Source organism: Phodopus roborovskii, unplaced genomic scaffold (genome assembly GCF_943737965.1).
Source record: "Phodopus roborovskii unplaced genomic scaffold, PHOROB, whole genome shotgun sequence".
NCBI classification, from domain to species: domain Eukaryota; kingdom Metazoa; phylum Chordata; class Mammalia; order Rodentia; family Cricetidae; genus Phodopus; species Phodopus roborovskii.
The window spans coordinates 714,555-740,655 of record NW_026125739.1 but is presented as its reverse complement, the minus strand read 5'-3'; the positions used below and the strand labels follow the sequence as shown (position 1 = coordinate 740,655).

At 41.8% G+C, this 26,101-nt stretch overlaps 1 protein-coding gene across 1 annotated transcript in view; it reads left to right on the top strand.

The window, feature by feature from the left end:
• Window positions 1-26,101, top strand: part of Col22a1 (collagen type XXII alpha 1 chain) — a 245,476-nt gene that overhangs the window by 112,638 nt on the left and 106,737 nt on the right. Inside the window, exons 27-38 of the mRNA XM_051178562.1 lie at window positions 47-91; window positions 646-708; window positions 1,174-1,227; window positions 3,216-3,257; window positions 12,527-12,559; window positions 14,477-14,530; window positions 14,800-14,853; window positions 15,619-15,672; window positions 17,557-17,610; window positions 19,228-19,281; window positions 21,610-21,714; window positions 22,113-22,157. Of these exons, the coding sequence (XP_051034519.1) occupies window positions 47-91; window positions 646-708; window positions 1,174-1,227; window positions 3,216-3,257; window positions 12,527-12,559; window positions 14,477-14,530; window positions 14,800-14,853; window positions 15,619-15,672; window positions 17,557-17,610; window positions 19,228-19,281; window positions 21,610-21,714; window positions 22,113-22,157 (657 nt within the window). The remainder of the gene's footprint in view (window positions 1-46; window positions 92-645; window positions 709-1,173; window positions 1,228-3,215; window positions 3,258-12,526; window positions 12,560-14,476; window positions 14,531-14,799; window positions 14,854-15,618; window positions 15,673-17,556; window positions 17,611-19,227; window positions 19,282-21,609; window positions 21,715-22,112; window positions 22,158-26,101) is intronic.

Genomic DNA, 26,101 nt, shown 5'->3' with positions numbered 1-26,101 from the left:
GAAGGTGTGCATAGAAGATGATGGAACTTTGTTACTATGTCACCAGGGTGAAGTTGGGGAGCAGGGCCTTGCGGGTCTTCCTGGCAAGAAGGTTAGTTTGCTCATATTTTTATTTATTTAGCTCATTCTTTTAATTAATCATTATTATATGTCATGTCTTAGATAAACATTTTCAAGTTTTAAGAAGAATTTTGCTTTTTGAAAGTTCATTACATTTATTTCATGCCTTTATTTGTTTGATTAATCTGTGAGTCCCATGCATCAACAGTTGTACTGAGTAGTTAGGAACTAAGAGAAACTGGGTAGAATAACAGTTGAACAGTGTAGTGATGGAGATATGCCATCCTAAAGAAGGGGCTAGGGATGTCTGGAAAGATGGAGCAGGGCTGACATTGTGGCTGGGTCCTAAAAGGATGGATAAGTCAGATACTTAGTGAGGTAGGATGACAGTTCCTGAGAGAGGAAATTACCTAAACAAGAAGGAACTTACACTACTCTAAAACAGATTCTGTAGAATTTCCCTCTGTAGAATGCTCTTATTTCCATGTCATTAAGCTTGAAATCTATGAGGGGATGAAAAGAATGACCCAGGACCTTTTTCATAGGGACAACCTTCCATGGTAACTATTTGTTTTGTTCTTATAGGGGGATGTTGGCCTTCCTGGTGCTCCAGGCTTCCCAGGAGTACATGGAGAGAAAGGAGACAAGGTAAGTGTGACTACCTATTCCTATCGGGGCCACTGTGCTTGTGCCCAAGAAAAGAGAGACTCTTCTGGAGTCTAAGGTCTTTGGGATGACGTAATGATTTTGACTGGGTGAATAGAATAACTCCAGGTGTTGAAGAGAGAGAAATGTAAGAAGATCAGAATGTAGAGTCCTTAGCAGAGAGGAAGAACTGTCTGGGAGAGACCTCTGAGAAAAGCAGGGCATCTTCAGAGGAAATGAGGGATGTGAGACACCAAAGTCAGGAGTCAGCTGCTTCAAGATCCTGCTTGGAGTTAGGCTTCACTGTGACCATCCTGCAGAAGAGGCAGAGACAGTGAAGAGGGGAACAGGTGTGAATACACATCCCCATTGCCCAAGGCCACTGCCCAAGGCCAAAGTGCCCTCACCCAGAGAGGCAGTGGTTATTGTTTCTTTGGGTTCTAATGCTTTTAATTTTGTTAACTTTAGGGAGAAAAAGGCGAATTGGGACTTCCTGGGGTAAAAGGTGCCCAAGGTGAAAAGGTAGGAGCTGCCTGCTTTCATATTCATCACCAGTTTTCCTAGCACAAAAGGGAGAGAGACATATTTGTATTGTTTCAAAGCATGTTTTTAAAAACCTGTGATACAGAGAAGCATTGTTATTCCATCTTAAGGATTTGTCAACACTGACATTATTGCTTCCCCCAGAAAGCCTCTGTCTAAGAAAGTGACCTTACCATCACTGGAGCAGCTTAGAATGTCACTTTTCCACCTAGGAGCAGAGTAGGACCTATAGCCCATGCTTCTAACCAGTCATCAAAGTCCTGCAGATTCAGATCCTGCTGATATGAGTGGGGGGAGGTTCATTTATTCTTGCCTACCTCAAGTCCTGCTGAAATCTCACAAGCTTCCTCAATAGACTTACAGAGTGATGATGCAGAACACTGACTTCTTGGGTCTAAGGACCAGTGACACTCAGAGGTCCAGTCTCCTTCCTCCTGAAAGGTGTCTGCTCTGACATTGCTCTTTCCACACGTTATTTTCAGCCTGCCCCTTTCCTTGGCTCCAGCCATGTTGACAGCATGGAGCATGGACCTGGGTGAGACTCCCCAAGTCTGCTGATTTCTTGATGTCTGTGAAAGAAATAGCTCCCACTTCAGTGGAATAAGAGATGGTTTATTCTGGAGGCAAACATACCTCAAAACCATAGCTTTTCTGAAATCAAGCCTTTCACTTATAGTTCAAGTGTCTACATCCTTCAACCCACCCTACTGGCAACCATTCTTCCTATATATCTTTGGGAGTTGTCATGGAGACCACTGCCAGGGTATCCTGTGTCTTCTTCCTGCCTCTCTCTATTTGCACCCATTTGTGTGCTTGTCTACAACTTCCATAGGGAAGCACTGTGTTTTGATCCCTTGGCTTTGTTAATGGCAAGATGATAGGGGAGGCATGATTCCCTCAAGATCACTAAAGCACAGACTGTGACTCTGATGGTACTGCTTCTGAAACTTATACACTATCAGTCCAAGTAAAAAGATCCATTCTGATTGTGAAACCAGGTGCTTGGCTTACTGCTTGCCTGGCTTATGTGGCAGGACTGAGAATTTTGTGTCTTTATTTTTGAAACAAGTAAGAAACCACATTAACAATAAGCCAGATCTAAAGACAAATACCACAAGCTTCCTCTCATATGTGACATCAAGATTTTATAAAATGTGTATGTAACTGACCTATATGATGATGTGAACATATATATGGCATTAAAGTAAGGTTAATACATTTGATGAGGAAGGACACCATCAGGAGGATGGGATGCATGAACAGAATACATAATGTATATTATACAAATATATTAAAATGTTATTATGAAGCTTATAATTTCTTGTACATTAAAAACTAAATGTAAGTACTTTATGGACATACCTATAGAAATAAATCAGTTCACAAACATGAGGTTCATAAGTTAGAATGTGCTTTGTAACACAAGAATCAAGCAAAAGGAACTCTACCTTTTAGTGCTCATGGATATGGGAGAATTGGGTTTCAAGTTCAACTGAGTTAGCTCCCAGACTTATGCTTTGCATAATACCTATCCTGGAATACATAGAGATATATGCATATGAGAGCAGCCCACCTCCTTTGTAGGGATTGGATAGCTCTGGGGAACTCGACTTCAGCATGGCCATTGAACATGTATTGGAACATAGGCTATAACAGGTCAAGCGCGGACTTTGATGGTAGTCGTGGAAAGAACTTCAATATCCTCGGTATTATTACAAAATGCTGGAATGATACATGATATTGTAGATGTCCAGGTCTGTCTAGATACTTTAAAATACATGTCTCAGGTAGTTTATAATTTAGAGTGTTTGTGTGTATCTGTCTGCCTATGCCCCAAGCTCTGCTCCAAGCTCTGCTGTGCAGGGAGAATGATACTGTTTCCTGAGCAGATGTGTTATTATAAACCTTTCCTGGCATAAGCAGAATTGACAGGATTAAGATCATGTTTTTTCTTCCACTTTTTCTAGGGTGAGGCTGGTCCAGCAGGCCCCCCTGGATTACCTGGAAGTGTAAGTTACTCTGATTCTAATCTAACCTCCTACTCTGAATTCCCAAAGCAATGGAATTCCCTCTACACCATACTCATTGGCATGTGCACACACACACACACACACACACACACACACACACACACACACACACACACACCACTTAGTTATTATATGCTTTCATTGGTTTATCATTAGCTAGAATGTACATCTAGCTCTTCCTTATTTTATTCACTCTATTCAACAAATCACGATTACTGTTAATGAGAATATATCATTGACACTGAGAGTAGATGTCCAGCTATTACATCAGGAAAGTTGCGATCTGGAGATAAGAAGCTATTTGCTCAAGGTGGGACCACAGTATCATAACCCATGCCTAAGGCTCCTCTTCCACCTTCCACCGGCATTCTCAGTGTAGGGATTTTCAGGCCTATCTGATGATATTCTTAGCTTTTCAGTTGGTGGCTTTTTAATAATACATAACAATAAATTTTTGCCTAAAAGTGGGTAGAGTATTGGATGAGGTACAGCAGTGAACATGAAAGGCTGTGAAAGGAGGAAAGATAGTCCAACATAATGTGGTTCTGTATTGGCAACATTCTACTTTTCCATGATGAAAAGTTGTAGTCAGAACGTTGTAGCATATTTAGCAAAGTTGTAGCTTTTGTCTTGGATCTTTAGTTCATAATAATAAATATAAAATAGCCACTTTTGTTATAGGTTATCCCAAAAATTCTGCAGTGGGTCTATTACAAGAATTATTTTTTATTTTAATATTTCTTCTGCATTTTGTGACTCTGGATAGTTGACAGAGACATTGCATATGGCTGTGTTTGCAAGTCCTGACAGAACTGGAGACAAAATCCCCTCTGGCTTGAACGAGTTTTTATCCTTTTCCTTTTACTGGCACCAGTGTCCTAGGGAAAATAAAATCACTTGAGGATGTTTTTCATAGAGCAGACACCATTGTCTTTCTTTAAACTATATTCTCTCCTGCCAGGATGAATACATTTATCAGAAAACTATGTACATTATAGTGTTGCTTATAATGATGACAAATTACAAAGTATCTCTATGACTATAATGTAGGATTAAGTAAGTTCTGCAATGTTCATATCACAAAATCCAATTTTATACAACATGTACATGTCCTCACAGGCACATGCTAATCACACACATATGCATATACCATATACATGCAACACATATACACAATCTGTGCTCTTGAAGATGTATAGATAAACACACTAAATAGAATGAACTAAATGGGAACAAATTAGTTTGTGATTGTTTGAGGATGGAGAACAAAGGCTTCCATCCTCTGTATGGATGCCAGTTTCTTACCTTACACATGGTCTTCTTATTCAGATGGCTTTAAGGAGCTCATGTCTCTTTCCTTCAGCTTCTTTATCCATAAAACATGGCAGAGGTAGATCACCACCTGTCACTGACTAATGAAATAATCTCTTGGTGTAAGTGGCCAGCTTACTATCAATAATGTACTTAGGTTTACTCTTCATATACTTCTTGCACAAAATTATGTACTCCCACATCTTCATAGTTGCTTGTAACATATACATAGGTTCTAATGTATGAAACAAAATATTAGTTTAACCAGGAGGAGTATGGAACTAGAGATGTGAAGGGAAAGAGAGGCAATTGCATTTTACCTTTTTTTGGTGAATCTTTATGTTTCTCTGTCTACTCATTTTGCTCCTTGGGATTTAGCTCTGGGCCAACTACTAGCAGGACTCAGGCCTCACACAGAACTTATAGGTGAATCCCACCACCTCCAGGAAACTTCCTGGATCTGCTCTGAGAAGATAGACCTGCCTATCCACACGGGACCACCCTGGGTCCGCGCCTGCCTGATGTTTGACCCCCATTGCCTGGCCTCTGCCAGAGACTCCCATCTCTGGGCCTCTGGCTGAGACTCTGCGACAGACCCACCTATACAAGTAGGTTCACCCTGAGTCCCTGCCAGCCTGATTTTTCACTCCCTCTGCTGGAGACCTCCATGGCCAGACCTCTGCAAGACCTATCCATGCAGGACCACACTGAATCAATGCCTACCTGATCTTTGACTCATATTGCCATGCCCCTGCCTGAGGAGAGACCACCTAGAGAGCTTGAATCACCCAGAGCTACAGACATCAAACTCCTGACCCCTATTATACCACACTTGGGGAGTAGGGTAGAGAGAGAGACTCCACCTGCACCTACTGGAAGAAGCAATGGGAAGACGGCAATACAAGACAACACCTAACAATAGAAAGACAAACATAACACCACCAGAATCTGTGGGATATACACCAACTAGACCTGAACACACCAAAGCAGATGAAGCAGAAGAGAATGACTTAAAAAAATCTCTTCATAAAAATGAAGAGACCCTCAAAGACAATGTGAGAAAATCCCTTAAAGAAAAGGAAGAAAAAAAAAAAAACAAACAAAAAATTGGAAGAAATGAACAAATCTCATAAAATCAGGAAAGCAAAGAAAAAAAAAATAATTAAACAGGCAAGGGAAACAGTTCAAGGCTTGAAAACTGAAATAGAGACAATAAAGAAAACACAAACTGAGGGAATGTTGAAAATAGAAAAACTGGGCAAATGATCAGGAACTACAGACACAAGCATAACCAACAGAATACAAGAGATAGAAGAGAGAATCTCAGGCACTGAAGATAAACTAGAGGAAATGATTTATTGACCAAAGAAAATCTTAAATACAATATATCCTTAACACAAAACATCCAGGAAATATGGGACTCTGTGAAAAGGCCAAACCCAAGAATAATAGGCATAGAAGAAGGTGAAGAAAACAAGGTCAAAGGTGCAGAAAACATATTCAACAAAATCAATGAAAAAAAAAAAAAAACTTTTCCAATCTGAAAAAGGACATGCCCATAAAAGTACAAGAAACTTACCGAACACCAAGTAGACTGGAACAAAATAAAAAAACCCCTTGACATATAATAATCAAAACACCTAACATACAGAATAAAGAAAGAATATTAAGAGCAGTGAAGGAAATAGGCCAGGTAACATATAAAGGCAGACCTATCAAAATTACAACAGACTTCTCCATAGAACCATTCAAGGCCATAAGGTCCTGGATAGATGTTCTATAAGTACTAAGAGTACATGGATGCCAGCCCAAGCTACTGTACCCCCCAAAAAAAAACTCTCAATCACTTTATACTGAGAAAACAATATATTAAATGATAAGGCTAGATTTTCACAACATGTATTAACAAATCCAGCCCTACAGAAAGTTCTGGAAGAAAAATTCAAACCCAAGGGAGCTAAATACTCTCACAAAGGCATAGGCAATAGATAAGCACATATCACCAGAACCCAAAGGAAAAGCAGGGCAGATGTATTCACAGTACCAATGCCAACAACAAATCTAAAATAATCAAGCACTAAGAAACAATGGTCCTTACATTCCCTCAACATTAATGGTCTTAACTCTACAATAAAAAGACACAGACTAACAGAATGGATAAGAAAACAGAATCCATCCTTCTGCTTCATACAGGAAACAGATCAAGCTTTGAAGACAGACTACCTCAGGGTAAAGGGTTGGGAAAAGATCTTCCAGTCAAATGGACCCAAGAAGCAAACAGGTGTAGCTATCCTAATATCTAACAAGTTAGACTTCAAACAAAAATCAATCAAAAGAGACAAAGACATTCATTTTATATTCATCGTAGGAGAAATCCATCAGCACAAAGTCTCAATTTTAAACAACTATGCCACAAATAAAAAGGCACCCATATTCATAAAAGAAACCCTACTAAAACTCAAAGCTCACATAAAACCTCACACACTCATAGTGGGAGATTTCAACACCCCACTCTCAATGCTAGACAGGACCACCTGACAGAAACTTAAGAAAGAAACAAAAGAACTAACAGAAGTGATGTCCCAATTTGGCTTAATAGGTATATACAGAACATTCCAACCAAAAAATAATAATAATAATAATAATAGACCTTCTTCTCTGCTCCACATGGAACCTTCTCTAAATTTGACCACATATTCGGCAACATAACAAACCCACAGATACAAAAAAAATTGGAATAGTCCTCTGTATCTTATCAGATACCATGCTTTAAAGTTGGAATTCAACATCAACACAAATCACAGAAACCCTACAAACTCATGCACATTGAACAATGCGCAATTGCACCATACCTGCGTCAGAGAATAAATAAAGAAATTAAGGAATTCCTAAAATTCAACAATGAGGACACAACATACCCGAACTTATGGAACACCTTGAAAGCAGTGCTACAAGGGAAGTTCAATGCACTAAGTCCCCATATGAAGAAAACAGAGGATAGTCACATTAGAGAATTAACAGCACAACTGAAACCCTTAGAAAAAAAGGAGCAAACTCACCCCGGAGGAGAACATGCCAGGAAATAATCAAGTTGAGGGCTGAAATCAGTAAAATAGAAACCAGGAAAACAATACAAAAAATCAACAAAGAGTTGGTTTTTTGATAAAATCAGCAAGATAGACAAACCTTTATCCAAATTAACCAAAAAGCAGAGAGAGAGCATGCAAATTAAAAAAAAAATGGAAGGGAAAAGGGGAACATAACAATGGACACTGAGGAAATACAATTTTCAGGTCATATTTTAAAAACCTGTACACCACAATATTTGAAAATCCAAAGGTTATGGAAAAATTTCTGGAGTACTATAACTAAACAAAATTAAATCAAGAAGAGGTAAGTAACTTAATTAGACCTATAACCCCTAATGAAATAGTGGCAGTCATCAAAAGCCTCCCAACCAAAAAAAGCCCAGGGCCATATGGCTTCACTGCAGAATTCTACCGGAAATTCAAAGAAGAGCTAATACCAATACTCCTCAAATTGTTCCACACAATAGAAGCAGAAAGTGCATTACCAAATTCTTTTTATGAGGCCACAATTGCCTTGGTACCCAATCCACACAAAGCCACAACTAAGAAAGAGAACTACAGACCAATATCCCTCATGAACATTGAAACAAAAATACTCAATAAAGTACTGCCAAATCGAATCCAAGAATACATCAGAGAAATCATTCACCATGACCCAGTTGGCTTCATCCTGAGTAGCAGGGATGGTTCATCACAAGAAAATCTATAAATGTGACCCACCACATAAACAAACTGAAAAAGAAAAACCACATGATCATCTCACTAGATACTGAAAAAGCTTTTGATAAAATAAAACACACTTTCATGATAAAAGTGTTGGAGGGATCAGGGATAAGATGAACATACTTAAACATAATAAAAGCAATATACAGCAAAATAACAGCCCACATTAAACTGAATGGAGAGTACCTTAAGGCGATTCTTCTAAAATCAGGAACAAGATAAGGCTGCCCTCTCTCTCCAAATCTCTTTAATATTGTACTTGGAGTTCTAGCTAAAGCATAGGACAACAGAAGTAGATCAGAGGGATATAAATTGGAAAGGAAGAAGTCAAACTGTCACTATTTGCAGATGATATGATAGTTTCCATAAGCAACCTGAAAAACTCTACCAGGAAACACCTACAGCTGATAAACACCTTCAGCAAACTAGTAGGATACAAGATAAACTCCAAAAAGAAAAAAAAAAAAAATACATACAGACGACAAAGGTGCTGAGAAAGTAAGCAGAGAAAAATCACCCTTTACAATAGCCACAAACAACATAAAGTATCTAGGGGTATTGCTTACCATACAAGTGAGTACATAGCATGAACTTGGTGTCTTTAAGGAAAGAAATTAAAGAAGATACCAGAAAATGGAACAATTTCCCATGTTCTTGGATAGGTATGATAAACATAGTAAAAATTGCAATCTTGACAAAAGCAATCTTCAGATTCAATGCAATCTTCATCAAAGTTCCACCACAATTCTTCACTGACCTTGAGTAGATAATAATCAACATTGTATGGAAAAACAAAAGACCCAGGAAAGCAAAAACAACCCTGTACAATAAAAGAACTTCAGGAGGCATCACCATCCCCGACTTCAAGGTCTACTATAGACCTAGAGTCCTGAAAACAACCTGGTATTGGCACAAAAATAGACACATAGACCAATGGAATCGATCCACATCTATGCAACAAAGACATCTGTTCAACAATGTTCATGGCAGCATTGTTTGTAATAGCAAGAACCTGGAAGCATCCTAGATGCCCCTCAACCGAAGAGTGTAAATGTGCCTCATTTACACAACGGAATGCTACTCTGCAGAAAAATACAATGGACTCTTATAATTTGCAGCCAAATGGATGGAACTTGAAGAAACCATCCTGAATGAGGTAACCCAGTTACAATATGAGAAACATAGTATGTACTTACACATATATGGATTTTAGACATGGAGCATAGAATCACCAGCCACACCACCATTATAAGGAGCATTATAAGAGATTCATACAAGTTTCCTCACAGAAGGGGAAAGGAACAAGATCTCCTGAGCATATTGGGAGTGAGTGGAGAGGGAACTAGGAGAAAGAGAAGTGGAGCAGAGTTAAGCACGTGGGACCAGGAAGATAGAGTCAGGGAAGGAATAGACTTGAGGAACAGAGAGAGAGAGAGAGAGAGAGAGAGAGAGAGAGAGAGAGAGAGAGAGAGAGAGAGAGAGAGAGAGAGAGAGAGGTAGGTTCGGAGGGAGGGAGGGAGAGAGAAAGAGAGAAAGAACATAAAATAGGGAGCCAGTATAGGTTTCAAGGGAAAACTGACTCTAGACAAATGTCCAGAAACTTACAAGACTGACCCTAGGAACAATGAGATCAACACTGGAAAGACTACCGTAAATGCCCTTCCTTGATAATGAGATTGATGACTAACTTATCCACCATCATAAAGCCCTCATATAATAACTGATGGAAACAGAAGTAGACACCCATAGCCCAACACTGTAATCCAAATCCAGAGAGGGAGGACAAGACCAGGCTACAGAAACCTACAGAGACAGCTGACATGAAGAAGGAGGAGCTAATTGGCCCCCAGACAGATAGATGGGAATCCAGCATTGAACTAACCTATACCCTCTGAACATGGGTCTCAGAAGACCTAGGCAGTATAAGGGACCTCTGACAGTGGAACCAGGATGTAGCCCTGGTGCAGAAGAGGACTTTGGGAGCATGTTCCCCATGGAGGGATACTCTGTTAACCTATAGACAGGAGGGACGGCCTAGTCCCTACTCCAAATGACTTGACAGATTTAGATGACCTCTCCAAGAAGGCATAACCCTGCATGTGGAATGGGCCGTGGGAATGGGATGGGAGGGTATCCGGGTGGGTATGGGAGATGGAAGACAGGGAGGAACGAGGGATGGAGAGGGAACTGGGAACTATATTTAAAATAAATAAAAGAACTTATAGTCTCCCAGAGGAATGAGATTAAGGTATACAAATAGGAATATCAAATTATTCCTATCTGCCAATGATATATTTTACATAAAACATCCTAACACTTCTACCAGAAGCTTCTAGAAATGGTTGACATTCTCTTAAAAGCAGGAGAACATAAAATCAAGTAGTTTTCTGTTATGCTAAGGAAGATATCATGGCCAAGCTCCCCTCACAGTAGTCTAATAGAACAATCAGGATTAAAACCTTAATAAGGCAAATAAGGACCTCTACAATGAAAACGTTAAATATTTGAAGAAAGAAATGGAGGATGGCACTAGAACACAGAAACATCTTCTGTGATCACGGACCCATAGAATTAATATTGTTTGATTATCTACCAATTTACAGATTCAGTTCAATCCCAGTAAAAATTCCCATGACCTTCTTCACAGAAATAGAGTAGAAACCCTAAACTTCAGGTGAACTCACAGAAGGCCCAGACAGCCAACAAAATCCTGAGCAAAATGAACAATGCTGGAGGGATCACCATTCCAAATTGCAAGCTATCTTACAGAGGAGATATAGTAACAAAAATAGCATGGTGCTGGCACAGAGCCAGCCATATAGATGAGTGGAACCAGTGCCAATTATGGGAATATACCCTAATCAATCACAGTTTCAAAAAATGCTGTCCCAGAATATCCAGTGGTGTTCTCAATGACCCAATGACCTGATTTATATGGGTGTACTATAGGAAAAAGGGGGCATCTATGGAAACAGTCAGATGATTCCTGAAGACTGGGCCCAAGTTAAAGGGAAAACAGTAATCCAGACCCAAGGGATCACATCTGTGAAAGCATTGAGGCTAGACAGAGCAGGGACTCAGTATAGTCTGGGTGTTGGTGAGGCTGGAGAGCCACTGAAGTTCATGATGGTCTCCACTAGCCAGTGGCTGGGCCCCCCTCACCAGTCTCCTCTTCACTTCTATCCCTAGCACAGGGTAGGTGCTAATATTGGAAGAGGGTACAGTGACCTGAATTCAATGTCCCCAGTCAGCCTTCCAGTTGCCTGAGTGGTGAATTCCGTTTTGGCTTCTAGGAGGTTTTTATTCCTCTCCTACTGATTAGGGCAGAGAAGCTCAAAGAATATATCCAGAGTCACAGAAAGTTTGGGACCATCGGGCTTTTAAATCTACCTATGGCAATCCCCTCATTAGTTTATGAGTAAACATGCGGATCATTTAAAGAAAGTGGTTGTGTTGGACAGATTTAATGATAATGAAAGACACCTGCAAAGCTGGATGCACATATAATCCTAATAAACATTGGAAGGTAAACATAGGAGGCTCAGAGGTTCAAGGTCATCCCTGGCTATTTAGAAAGTTTAAAGCCAGCTTAGACTACATGAGGTTAAGTCTCAATAATGTAAAACAAAATAGATAACTTTCTTTGGTGAGGGTGGCCACTAGTAGGATGCTACACCATGTACATATTGGCAGCACTAATAATACTCAGTGGGCCGGTTAAAAAGAGAGGACATGGAGCTTGGAGGGAGGGACATGGGTTAGGAGCATCTGGGAATAATTGAAGGGAGGGAGGGAGAGGGGAATGAACATGATCAAGATACATGGCATACATATATAAAATTTTCAAAAAATATGTAAACACAATACACCACCCAGAAAAGACAAATATATATATATATACATATATATATTCACATATATTGACATATATATATACATACATACACACACATACACACACACACACACACACACACACACACACACACACACACATATATATATGGCACTTCAAGGCGGCACTCTTTAGAATGCCATATCTCTCAGACCCAGCAGGATTTTAAACCAGAAATGGAAGCCTCCTTTGATTCTGAGGTTTCTAACTTGTGTATTTTTCCTTTTCAGCCACCAATTTTCACACCACATCCAAGAATGCCAGTAAGTAGCAGTGAGCTCTGGATGTGACCTGTTGCCCCAGCTCATCTGGTGATGTTGCATGGTGTGGGTGAGGGGTGGCCTTGGCAGTTGGGGTTTTTCTGGATTCATTTCTCAGCCCTTCATGCTGGTTAGGCAGCATCCAGGTTTCCAGAACTTGTTCCAGCAAAAGTAGGGATTGCACACACGTATTCTAGGGGCATAGCCTAGTGATCAAGAGCGAAGGCCATACTCCCTTTGTGTAAGTCAATTTTTGCTATGACTGGAACTGCTGGTTGCTTTGAGGCTAGGAATATCTGAGCTGCCAGAACATTCTAGGTCAATGTTGGCAGTGAAGAGAGCAGCTATGGCAACACTTCAAACCCTCAGTCTCCTAAAGTTGGTTGTTCCATAGAGACAATGTCCAGAATATTCCATTCAGGCTGCTCAGGGAGTAAAATTCCAGGGGCTTCCTGCAGACACTGTGACATTTAAGAGAAGGTGGAAATCAGCTCCACAGCCTGCAGACTGAAGGCCCTTCTCCTCCTCCAATGAATACTTCTGAAAAAAAGCATGTTTTAGAATCACTTCATGTCACTGGCAGCACTGAGCAGCAACAGTAGCAGCAGCCACCCACTCCCCCTCTTTTTTAGGACAGGGTCTCACCCTGTAGCCTGTGTTGACCTGTGTAGACCAGGATGGCTTCAAATGTGGAGATCCTCCTGCCTTTGACTCCTGGGTACTTGCATGAAAGGCCACCATGCCTTTCTCCTCCTCTTCTGTTGTGGTTCTTCTCTCATGATATGTCTTGTGTTGTGCTGGGAGGGTGGAGTGGAAAGACATATAGTCTCCACTTCTTCAATAAGTCAATACAACTTCAAAGGCACAGATCGTGTATATGACAGAAAGACACTAGGCAGGGGGACACCGAGTCTGCTGCTGAAGTCTTTGAAGAATAAGGGAAGACGTTAAGCTTTGAACTCAAGATAGGAAGGAAGTGCAGGGGGCCATGTCTATGTAGCCTGGATTTCAGGAGTGATCAGGAGATGCCTGTTAGCCATAGCATCCTGGCTTTAGTGATGCCACCACCTGTCTGTGTCAAAGCTCATATCCTCCCATATACAGACAACTGCACAGCTCACTGCCTCTATCCCTGCACGCCTCTGCTTCAGAATCTTCCCAGGTTTTGTTATTTGATGCACCTGCACCCAAGGGGATTAAAACTATTCTACAGTTGCTCCATAGTGACAATTTCTAGAATATTCCACTTAAAAAGTAACTATCAAGAGATGGGGATGAGTGTGCTGCCTGTCTCCCACTTTGAGTCTCAGTGGGGCATCCTTCTTGCAGAATGTGTACCTTTGAGGAAGTCAATGGCCACTCTTAGAATCAAAGCAAGAAAATTACATTGAAAGAAAAAAACATTTATTCTGCATGTTGAGACAAAAACTTCTTCCCTTTTTCTGTTTATCAAGAACTGAGTCTGTTCAGTAAATCTCTCTCCATGTCTCCCTCAAGAAGGAGATTGACTTTGAATGACCTTACTCTACATTGTGTCCATAGATGGTCTCTTCTTTGTCAGTCAGCCCTGAATGGCAGAGGACAATGTCAGACCAATCAAATGTAGACATGGAACCTTAGCAGACTCCATTGAGGAGGCACTGAACCATAAGGATGCCTAGTAGGATGATGTGGCTAGCCTGGGATTCATTGTATTGCCTTGAATAAGAGTCTCTCACTAGTATATATAAAAAATAAATCAGGATCACTCTGAGCCACAGGAAAGAGAGAGAAGAGCCACAAATCCAGCCAGTAGGAAAGCTAGGTGTAGTCACCATGAAGGGGATCCTTATATAAATGCTGAGGGGTGGAGCCCGTGTGCAGAAAGCATTAGATGGTGCCATTCTGGAGTCACCTGTACCATGTGCCTCTAACCAACAGGGAGAGCAAGGTCTCAAAGGAGAGAAGGGCAACCCTGGTGACCCCGGTGCCCAGGTGAGTATCACCCAACATCCCAGACACTGCTTACTTTTCCCCAAGTTACCTGAAGACCAGGAATCCAGGCCTGGCTGTCTTTATTTCTGAGCCCCACTGGTCACTCTACATACTGGAGGAATTAGGAAACTGAGTATACCTCAGGACTGTGGTATTATGGCATATGTGGATTTTAAATGACAATCATTGCATGTCCCCACACACAGCTCCCATCTTCTGAGAACAAGGGTGCTGAGCTAGTTCACAAGCACAGTTGTCTTTCATTGCAGGGACCACAGGGTCATCCTGGAGAAGTGGGCCCTCGGGGACCCACTGGACCTCCGGTAAGAGAGCTCTCACTCCATCTCTTGGTTCCTGGACCAGGCTGCCCCTGGTCATGTATTCCTTCCTGTGTTATCCACCAGACTTCTCCCCTGACATTTTGTGAATTCTAACTAGGGTGGAGGGTATTGGAAACATGGGTTGTGGCAAGCCTCAGAACTAAGGGTCTCAGTATCTTGGAAAGTTGCCCCCAAAAGCAACTATTTGGGCCAGGCTCTGGGGTGATGGTTATTCTTGCCCTTCAACTAAAAGGCTGATATGATTGAGGAAAGCTCCCTAAGACTTGGGTGTTCTGGAGAGAGGTTGCCCAGGAAGCAGGATTCCTCTCAGTGTCCAGTGCATTTTCAGATGCAGAGACATGACTTCTCCCCAGCCATTGATGGGCAATCGGGTTTAGAAGATGCCTGGTACCTATTAGCAAACTTTATTTTTCTGGTATGATTTGGGCTGAGAAGATGTTTCCTGACAACTGTTCAGTTATTTTGGGGAGTGGGTAAGAGGCCCTATATTGTTTGGAAGAACCTATTATTTGCTTAAAAACCCTTGAGGTTATGGTGTCTAACTTTGTCTATCTCATTTACATAAGGGTCAATGATGATAGACAGATGACTTTCAGGGATGTGCTTGACCAGGGAATGGTGGATTTCTGCAACTGATAGAGCCTGTTTTCTGTTCTCTCTGTTCTGGTGAATTTGGTTTAAGCAGCAGGTTAGCACTGTATAAGCTGGCAAGCCTCCAACCCGTCTCCCTTTTTCTCTCCTGGACAGGGTGCCAAGGGACATAATGGTGCACATGGGGCTCCTGGACCAGCTGGAAACCCTGTGAGTTATTTTGTCCCACCCTACGTCTGGGGACTTCCTTGAATCAGGGCCCAGATTGGTATCTTTTCTCTGGCTCACAGTTCTGGACCAACTGGGATATGGCCCAGAATGACAATCCTCATTAGTGGGGCTGTCCAGACCAAGGCGGGCATTTTAACTTAAAGCAAAATGAGAACTCTTCTGGTCTACAGAGTGCTCTTATTAGGCCTGGATTTTGTACACATGTCCAGGCCTGAGACAGATTGTTTCCTCTACATATATGGATGCTACAGAGACACAGTTCCCGTGCAAGCCCATGCTGAAGAGAAATCTTCAGTGCACAAAGAGGAAAATTACCAGATGTTTGCCATTCTGAGAACTGCGTATGGGTTCAGATCCAAATACACACACTCTAAGGATAAAAATGCAAAGTTACCCACAGTCTCCTTCTGTCCATTTCTCTTTCTGTGTGTTCCTGTACTTATTTGTGTCTGTTTTGTCAATGTCTGTCTCTGTTTCTGTATCTTTGTCTCACACACACACAGACCCTCAAACATAAAGTGGTACTCAAGTCATTGTACAGATACACCTTTCACTGCAGATATATTCTGATCTCGCAGGCTGCTGTCCTGGCTCTCTCATCCACAGAGTAAATGTGTTCAATCTCAGAGAGGTAGGCACTCTTCATTAGGATTGCATGGAGCTGTGCTGTGTGGCCAGAGCTTCAGAATTCAGATGTTACCATGGTGCTGGGTGGTGGCAGAGCTAGACAGACCTGACTGGCCTCTCAGGAGTGGTGGCCACTTAGCACAAGGAGCATCCAGTGTCCAATCTGGTCCTGGGACTACAGACCAAATGCACTTACCAAATAGAACATCATTATATGATCATGTAATTTGTGACTATGGCTTAGAGGAGATGGAGTCAGCCATGACTCATGGCTAGTGTAGATGACAGACTGCCCTGGGTAGAGTGGAGGCAGTTTGGGTAAAGGACTTAGGAACACACTCTGTGACATCTGAACCTAAAGGATATGCATGGCTTGTGATAGTGGACAACACAAGCAATCTCTAGCACTTTGAATATTCCTTAATTCCCATTCTGTGGCACTGTCACTCTGAAATGACTTCAACCACATTCCCTCTCAGAGTCACAACCCAGTCATAAAGTTCTAATTAAAGTCCACTTCAGATATCAGGCTGGGGTGCATGAGCTCCTTCTTGTTCAGGTCGGCTGATTCTATGGGTTTCTCCAGCTTCGTTTGACCCTTTTTCTCATCACCCCTCCCTCTCTGCAACTGGACTTCAGGAGTGTGGCTTAGTGTTTAGCTGTTGGTGTCTGCTTCTGCTTCCATCAGCTACTGGATGAAGGCTCTAGGATGCCATTTAGCACAGCCATCCATCTCATCATAGGGGAAGGGCATTTAGGGTAGCCTCTCTCCTATTGCTTAGACTCTCAGTTGGGGGTCGTCCTTTTGGATTCCTGGACATGCCTAAGAAGTTTAATTGCCATCAGCCTTGATCCTATGCATAGGAAATTGTTCTGAGTTGAGTTATAAAGAAAAGGCCCTGGCCTTTAGACATACTAGATAGCTTTTTTCTCTGCCTGCTTCTGCCATATGCACTGCCTGCCACTCTTGGCACCACCATCACCTGGCCTTGAGAACTATGAGAGTCTTCCTGTTTCTGGTTCACTCAACCACCAACCCCATTCATTTGAGTCTGGTTGGTTGGTTATAATAGTCTCCATGGGGGGTAGGTTCTAACATCTAGGAATGTCAATCTGGAGGCTGTGCCAGTGATTCAGAGTGAAGTGTGTCATATGAGACAAGTATGAAGAGTGGCTGGGGCCAGTTATTTGTAGTCCATACATTTGGCTTTTCTCAATTGCTTCATCTCTGATTAGGGTGCTCCGGGACCTGCAGGACCCCCTGGTCTCAGTGGCCCCCCAGGAAGTTTGGTGAGTGTTGTGAAAAGAACAAAGGTGTCACTGTGGGTTGTGAACCTGCAGTATCTGTCATAGTTCACTTCCTTATCTTCTTTCACATCCACACAGAGATGTGGGCAGCATTACCTCAGAGTATACATCAGTGTAGTAATGAGGGCTACCAAGAACATTACCAACCCAAAGTTCTAGGTAGCACTCAGCTCCCTAGGTAATAAATGGACTTGGAGTGATGACAAAGATGCTGTACATTTCACTGATACTGGAATAAACATCGCTGTTTGCTGTCATAGAAATAAGTGAACTCAAAGAAAGAAGTCAGAGGTCCCTGATGGCTGTTAGATACTTGAATTCCAACCCATCCCTCCAAGCATTAAGAATTTGGTCAGCCATTCCTGAGCTCTTCCATCTGAAGAAATAATACAGTGTTAGACTAGGTTTATCTTTTAGGTCCCACATCAGCTGCTGAAATTCCTTCTCTTCCTCTCACAGATGGAGATAAGAATTTATCCTCTGCAATAGATTAGGCCGGGCTCTGTCCCTAAACCTTTTCAGATAGCCATGACTCAGAGTCTTAATATACAATACATTAGTTTATTTCATCCACACAGAAAGCCTGTTATGTGGATACCATCCCTGATCGCATTTTATACAAGAGGAAGTAGAGGCAGGAGGTGACTGAGTCATGGGGAAGTGGTTGGAGTAACACTTTCCTGTATAGTCTTTCATTTCCAACCATGCATACATAGTCAACATCAACCAACCCTGTTTTCATGTGCCCATATTTTTCTGGTCTTTGCAGAGCAATGTATCCAGTCATCCAGAGGAAAGGGACAGAATTGTCACCTGAAGTAGCTCCAGAGTGATGGGAGAAAAAACAAAAAATATCCCACTTCTTTAAATATATATATATATATATATATATATATATATATATATATATATATATTTGTGTGTGGGGGGGTATTTGCCTATAACACAGTGTACCACTGTGGGCTGGTGCCTGTGGAGGCTAGAAAGGAGCTTCAGATATCCTGGAAGTAGGATGTGTAGTTGTGAGCTACTGTGCAAGTGTTAGGAATTGAACCTAGGTCCTATGGGAAAGGACCCAGAGATCTTAACCACTGATGCATCTCTCCATCCCCTTTGTACTAGCTTTACAGGGTGTACTTAGTGGACTTAGCTCTATAGGGTGTTCTTAGGGTTAAGCTCCAGTTGCTCAGTGACTGGCTAGCTGTTTTCCCATATGTCCACACTGGTGTGTCCACAGAATGTTTATCCTTGAGGTGTTGGGGAGAACTCACAGATACGGGAGGATAGGTCTCTGACACAAAATTGGGTTTTTATTTATTTTTTTTGTTTGTTTACTGAAACCTTTTTAATGTTTGCCTTTTTAGCTGGTCTGCCTACTCAAAGGCTAAGGGTGAAAGGGGCAAGCACTGGGCAGACCATATCTATTCTCAAAGTTTTGAAGTACAAGTCCAGTGGTCAGAATCAGGCTAGGAGATAAGCATTAGTGAATTTAAGACAGGATGTGATATGTGAACAGAAGTTAAAGAGGACCTGGTGGCATGCCTCTGGGGCTAATGTCTTCCAACAACTGACCATGTGAACAACCTTCCTATATTTTAGGGTCCCCCTGGTGTCAGAGGTGCCCCTGGAAAAGATGGAGAGCGTGGGGAGAAGGTAAGAGCAATACAAACCAAAGAAAGGCATCTGTTGCTGAAGGCTTCACTCAGGCAGTGGTCGAGGAACCTCACATTTCTCAGGCCTACCTAGGGCCCAGGCATAAGGAGGCATAAGGAGGGACTATTCAAGGAAGATAGAAGGATGTGACATATCATTCTTCTCACTGTCACAGTCACCCTGGGGTCAAAGTAATGGCCCATTTACAGATGCCAGCAGAATCTCTGAGGCTCATAATTGTTCCATATCTCATAGCTGGTGAGCAGCAGAACTAGATCTCGCTGTACATTCCATTTTGGACCCAGTGTCCTACTCATTCAGTGAGCACCATGGTTGCCAGGGCACCCTTGCCAGGTATGAGAAGAAGGAAACAAGATCATGTTTTCAATCAACTGGAAGTTGCCTACAGCCTGGGGAGGAGCAAGACACTCTCTGCTGTCCTCTGCACATTGCTCCGACATGATTATGTGCTTCAGGAAAGCTCTCATGCATTAACCATGCCAAGTCAGAGCTTGGGAAATACACACTGTTCATCAATGCCCTTGGGAGATTTAAAGTTTCATATTCATTAAAGGCTGGTTCAGTTTCAAAACCTGTACTGGGATAACAACAGTGATTATCAGTAGACACAATCCTACCTCCTCCTGACATTTGATCATCCTCCTACTAATGGGAAGGGGCGCAACTGGCATAGCAGAACAGGATTCTGTCTTAACTATCATACACACACACAAACACACACACACACACACCAAAGGGGGGTAAAGAGAGAGACAGAAACAGTGAAGGCTGCTTTCCCTAACTCTCATAACATACATGAATACATGATTCAGCCATTCTCAGTGTCAGCAGAACCAAGGCTGCTAGCAAAGGCCCTAGCAAGTGGTACTCTCATTGCCCTTGAATTTGCTCAGCTGTAAAGTGAAGATGGCAATAGCAAACATTGGTCCAAGCTTATGAACATCACTCCAAAGACCAGGGGTAAGGGAGAGAAGGTGTAACAAGGACATGATGGTGTGTTTTCTTCTCTCTACATGTCAGGTGTCCTTTCTCCAGATGTACCATGTACAGAAGTCTACATAGTTGCTGAACTATGGCTTGTATTTTAGATAGGGTCTCACTCTGCGGCTCATGATAGCCTTGAACTCACTCTGTAGCTCAGGCCAGCCTCTAATCCATGGAAATCCCCTTCCTTCAGACTCCCAAATGCTATAATTAGAAGTGAGAGCTACTCCAAATTTACCAAATAAATTTCTTATAGAATCTTCTCCTGGAAACTTTTAAAGAAGCGATCATTTTTATCCTTTATGCTTTTTTATTTTGGTAAAAATCTAACAAGAGTGAGTGTATTTTTTATTTTACCAAAAGACAATTTTAAAATACAAATTTCACAGGGAAAAAATGATTTATTATAGAGGAGTAAGCAAACTGTACAAAATATCTCTGTTGAACACAAGCTTAATAATAGGTCCTGGGTGGTACAGGTACTGTGTGTGTGTGTGTGTGTGTGTGTGTGTGTGTGTGTGTATGCATGCATGTGTGTGTTTGGAAATAGGGTCTCACTATGCAGTCCTGGATGCCTTGAGCTTTCTGTGTCAACCAGGCCCAGGCTGGTGTACAACTTGCAACAATCCTCCTGCCTCTAATGACAAAATGCTAGATGTATACCATAATACCCAGCCAATTCTTTAAAAAATAAATAAAGAAATAAAGAAAAAAGGAAGAAAGGAAGAAAGAAAGGAAGAAAGAAAGAGATAATGCCACCTTAAATTGCAGAAATGAGAACACCTAACTTAAAAAAAATCCAAATTGCATTTTCTGTGTGCTGTTGGCCCATTTGATCTCTAGGGGGAGCCAAATACCTCTTGACTGACCCAAAATAGTATGAGGATGAAGATTGAGCCAGATTGAGGGCTGGAATGGTCCAGACTTCCCTAAAGGGGCAAAATTCCTGTAATCGTAGTCCATTCTTTCTTTAACACATCTGTGACTGGCTTGGGACTGGGAAAGATGACCCTGCTCTATAAGCTTGAAGCCTTGGCTGGTTTTTCTGCACTTCTTTAGAAAAGGTATTGGGACATACAGGGTTAAGCTTGGTGGAGGCTCTGTCCAGTTAAAGACTTCAGTACATCAATGTAGGGGAACAGAGTTCAACTTTTGATAGCCACTGAACAGTCTGTCTTCTGATGTCCCAGGGGGACAAGTCTTTTAAAGTTGTTCAGGCAACCCCAGAAGCCTCCACAAGGCTTGACAGACTTAGCATTGGATGTCTGAGTTCTGCACACAGCTGATGCTCATCAGTGTCCTCATGTCTTCTTTTCTTCCCAGGGAACAGCAGGGGAGGAAGGCAGCCCAGGGCCAGCAGGTCCAAGGGGTGATCCTGGTACTCCTGGCCTCCCTGGGCCACCTGGAAAAGGGAAGGATGGAGAGCCGGTAAGTGGCAGGCTTTGAGCTTTGAAAAGCTAGGCTAAAGGTGGAAAAAAAAAAAAAAAAAAACCAAGACTCATTTTAGAAAGTGAGTCATAGCTGATGACTTTCATGACAGTTTTTGCTAACTTGTGAATTATTGCTGAAATCTTTGACTTATTACTTTCAGCCTGTGGTTGACCACAGGAAAGTGGATCCTTGTAAGCGAAGCCACAATTAGGCCTACATGGCAGAAGCACTGAGCATAGGGAGCTCTGTCTGTATGCTCAGGATCCAGGGGAAACCAGTCATACAAATGGGTTCCAAATTACCCAGTGCTCATGGCGAGCATTTGCAAGAGTGTGTGTTTGTGTGCAAGTGCATACACACACTCCCTCATGGTTCTATGCTGTTTATTTCAACAGGGACTTCGTGGACCACCTGGGTTATCTGGTCCCTTAGGAACCAAGGTGAGTGCTTGTCCAAGGAAACTGGACACTTGGAGAGTGTGGACATTTTTATTATATGCAGCTCTGGTTACCTCAACCATTCCCACATTTCTCAATCTGAGATTCTTGATATCATTTATAAATGGTGATTTAATGAGCTTTAGAGAGAGAAGCTAGTTTTCACCTGGCCAAGCCATGGTCTAAGTCTTCTCTTATTACTGGTGAAATTTTGGTAGTAGCAGATCCCCAAATTTTAACATAATTCTAATGGGGTCTCGGTGTTGGGTGGGTTTGGGACAGGAAAGGGGTGGTTTTGTCTAAATAGTTCAGCATTATCCCAATACTGCTCTGTCTTTCCCCAAGTCTTGGCATACCTGGTGTGTAGGAGGAGGAAGGAGGGAGGAAGCTGCAGGGAGAGTTTTATAGGACAGTGTAAGGAGTATGGTTTTTCCGCCCGCCGCCACTCTTGTCCCACCACCGCGCCTGCCCCAATTAACACAGAGAGACTCTGTATTTGATATTGTGCTGTTGGCCAGGTGCTAGTTTCTTATCGGCTAGCTCTGTGTTAATTATTAACCCATTTCTATGTATTTCCACGTGGTCTTACCAGCGAGAGGCGGCTGGCGGTTCTATTCTCTCCATACTCTCCATCTTGACTCCTCCTTCCTACTTCCTATTTCCTCCTTATCTCCTAGCCCCTCCTATCTTCCTTTCCTATTGGCCAACAGTGCTTTATTCCATTAACCAGTATGAGAAACATATACAGAATGACATCTCCCATCATCTCCTCTTTTCTGTCTAAAATAAAAGGAAGGGTTTTAACCTTAACATAATAGAATATATCACATAACAGTTATCAAATAAGAATCACAGTTAACACTATTTAGTCCATTAACATTTAGCAAGATTTGGCTTAAATTTGATATGAATATTTAAATTACATGAACATTTTATTATAAAGTTATTTCTTACCACTGTGCTTATTTATAAAAGCAATTTCTTTAAGAAGTATTTCTTGCCAGTAGTGATGGGACACATCTGTAACTCCAGAACTTTGCAAGTAAAGATAGGTTTAGGAGAATTTCGGGTTTGAGATTAGTCTGAGTCTTTAGATTGAACCTAGGTCAGCCTGGGCTACAGAGTAAGGGTCTCTTCCAATGAACAAAACTAACAATCTGAGCAACAGTGTAAAGGCTACCTTAAATGCCCTTTCCTAATATGCCATCATAGAGCCCTCATCTAGTAGCTGATGAAAACAGAAGCAGATACCCATAGCAAAACACTAAGCAGAACAACTGGAATCCAGTTACAGAGAGGGAGGAGTGATAAGAAAAAGAGTCAAGACCAGGCTATAGAATCACACAAGAGACAGCTGGCCTAAAAAAGGGGGAGCTATTGGACCCTCATACTGATAGCTAGGAAACCAGCATTGGATTGATTTAGACCCCCTGAACATAGGTCTCAGTTAGAAGGCCTGGGAAGTCTAAGGGACCTCTGACAGTGGAACCAGGATGTATCCCTAGTGCATGAAAGGACTTTGGGAGCACATTCCCCATGGAGTGAGCCTCCCTTAGCCTAGAGGCAGTAGGGAGGGCCTAGTTCCTACTCAAAATGACTTGACAGATTTTAATGATCCCTCCTGGAAGGCATTACCCTCTCTGTGGAGTGGGAGCGGAATGGGATGGGAGGGGGGTCAGGAGGCACGGGACGGAGAGGGAACTGGGATGGATGTGTAGAATAAGAATAAATAAATAAATAAATAAATAAACAAATAAATAAACATCCTTCAATACATGGAGAATATAGTCTCATATATCTTCCATACCCTGGTTTTGTTGTCCCATGAGTCACCCTGAGCCAGCTAGCTCTTTTTGAAACATACTTCCTCCCATCTGAGATGGTAGCTTAAGTTGCTACTATAACTAGGAGTTTTATGGCCATTGCTAGAGTCCACCCACCTGACAGGAGGCCATTGCCCTGTTTTTTCCTTTGATTTCCAAGCTGTACTTTTAGGAACTCAGATTGAACAGAGTTTAAAATAGTTTGTGAAAAGCTCATTAGACTAATATCTAGAATAAGGAAGTTTGAAATTCCATAGATATTGACAGTAGGTCTCAGCTTCATAATTTTTTCCCAATCCAAGCAGTTTATCTCTGTAACTATCCTAAACCTTCAGTAAGTTATATAATTGTAGTATACTAATTTGCTTGTGGTATGGTGATGTGATTACATTACCTATGATCAAAGATGTCCCTAAATGAGAGAATTATCTGTATGGTAGGAGTAAATGTATGTCAGCTGCATATTTTCTGGGGTAGGAGTAGTGTCAGCATTGTATAAGGGAGTCTCTCTGTCATTGGTCAGTCCTGTCCAGATTCTGACCATTCCCTCTTGAGAAAGACCTTCAGGATGCAGAAGACACTGATAACCTTTTAAAAGCAAACACAGCATGACAGAAGTGTCAGAGAAGTAAATGACTTGAATTGTCTTGTTTTCCACTATAATTACATATAACAACCTTAATCTAACAGTAGGAGACACTTCACTTTCCCTGTATTCTGCAATTGTATCTTAGGATCTTAATAGTAGAACCATAAAATATGTTGCTTTCTTCCAGGACGAGTGGGGGGCATGTTATATCTATAAGAAATAGTTTCCTAGTGTAGGTCTTGCTACCAATACTTGTTCAAAAAAGGCACTGGTATCCTGTGGTTTCAGCTTTCCTGTTGCAACAGGAAGCTGTTCACCCAAGTAGCCTATATCTGATCAATATACGCACTGATGGAAAAAATCATGTGGGAACCAGTGAAAGCATCATGGGCTCAGACTCCTCACCCAGTGTAACTGAGCAGTTTCAACACCATGGGCACTCAGGGTAAGTTGTGCTGTCCCTAGACAAACCTTTCCCTGTTGTTAGTGTATAAATGTGTAAGTTACTATGTTTGGGTGATACAGATCCCCACTGTCAAGGCATTTAGAAAGTAAGTTGACATTCAAGGACATCTTTATTGGGGAATGGATTGCTCAGGGGAATCATAGACAAAGTAGAGTGATCACACTTTATCCAGACACAGGAAGCATCACAGGAGGTTCAAGAAAGCAGAGGCTGGCGAATAAACAGAGCTGGAAGCAGAGAAATTAGATTTTATCCATATCAGGAAGCAGGCAGCAGAGGTAGGGGGAGAGGATTGGGAAGGGAGTGAAAACAGGCAGTGGGGACCTCAACCCAGTTCCACCCTACTGAAGTACTTCCTCCAGGATCTCTGCACTTCCTAAAATTCCTGTAACTTTCCCAAATAGTACCACCAACTGGGGACCAACTGTTAAATACATGAGTCAGTGGAGGGCATTTCTCATCTAAACCACAACAAAGGGAGTATAAACAGCAATGTGGAAGAATAAACATTCATAGTGTAACTTGTCATTCACGTGTTGGGGTTATTGATGTACATGGAATGTGGCCTTGGGAAGGGAATGAGAGGGTAGCTTCAGCAGGCAAGTCTGCATCAGTCACTCCAAAGCAAAACCAAGGTATAAAAGGAATGGACTTATTTGACTTTATATGTGCGCATCTAATTTTTATTTCTGCTATCTCTCAGTAAAATGGTAATGGCCTAACTGAAGTTCTTGGTGTGTCTCTCATCTTTATAGTTACTTTCATTCTAAATGATTAAAAACCAGACACAGAGGAATTTGGGAGAATCTTAATATTTTGTTGATGAAGGTCCTAAGGTATAGACCTTCCCAGGGTTACAGTAGGAGCAGGACATTAAGCTGGGGCCAGACCAAGAATCACTTATTGATGCCTGAGATATTCCTACCTGGCCTTCTTCACTCTGATGAAGAGCTGCTGTTAGATGAGTCATGGGGCAGGTAGGTTCACACTTGTTTCTGTATTTATATTCTTGACCCTCTCCCTTCCTCATACATCTTAATTAGATTTTTTAAGATCCAAAGCATGTTAC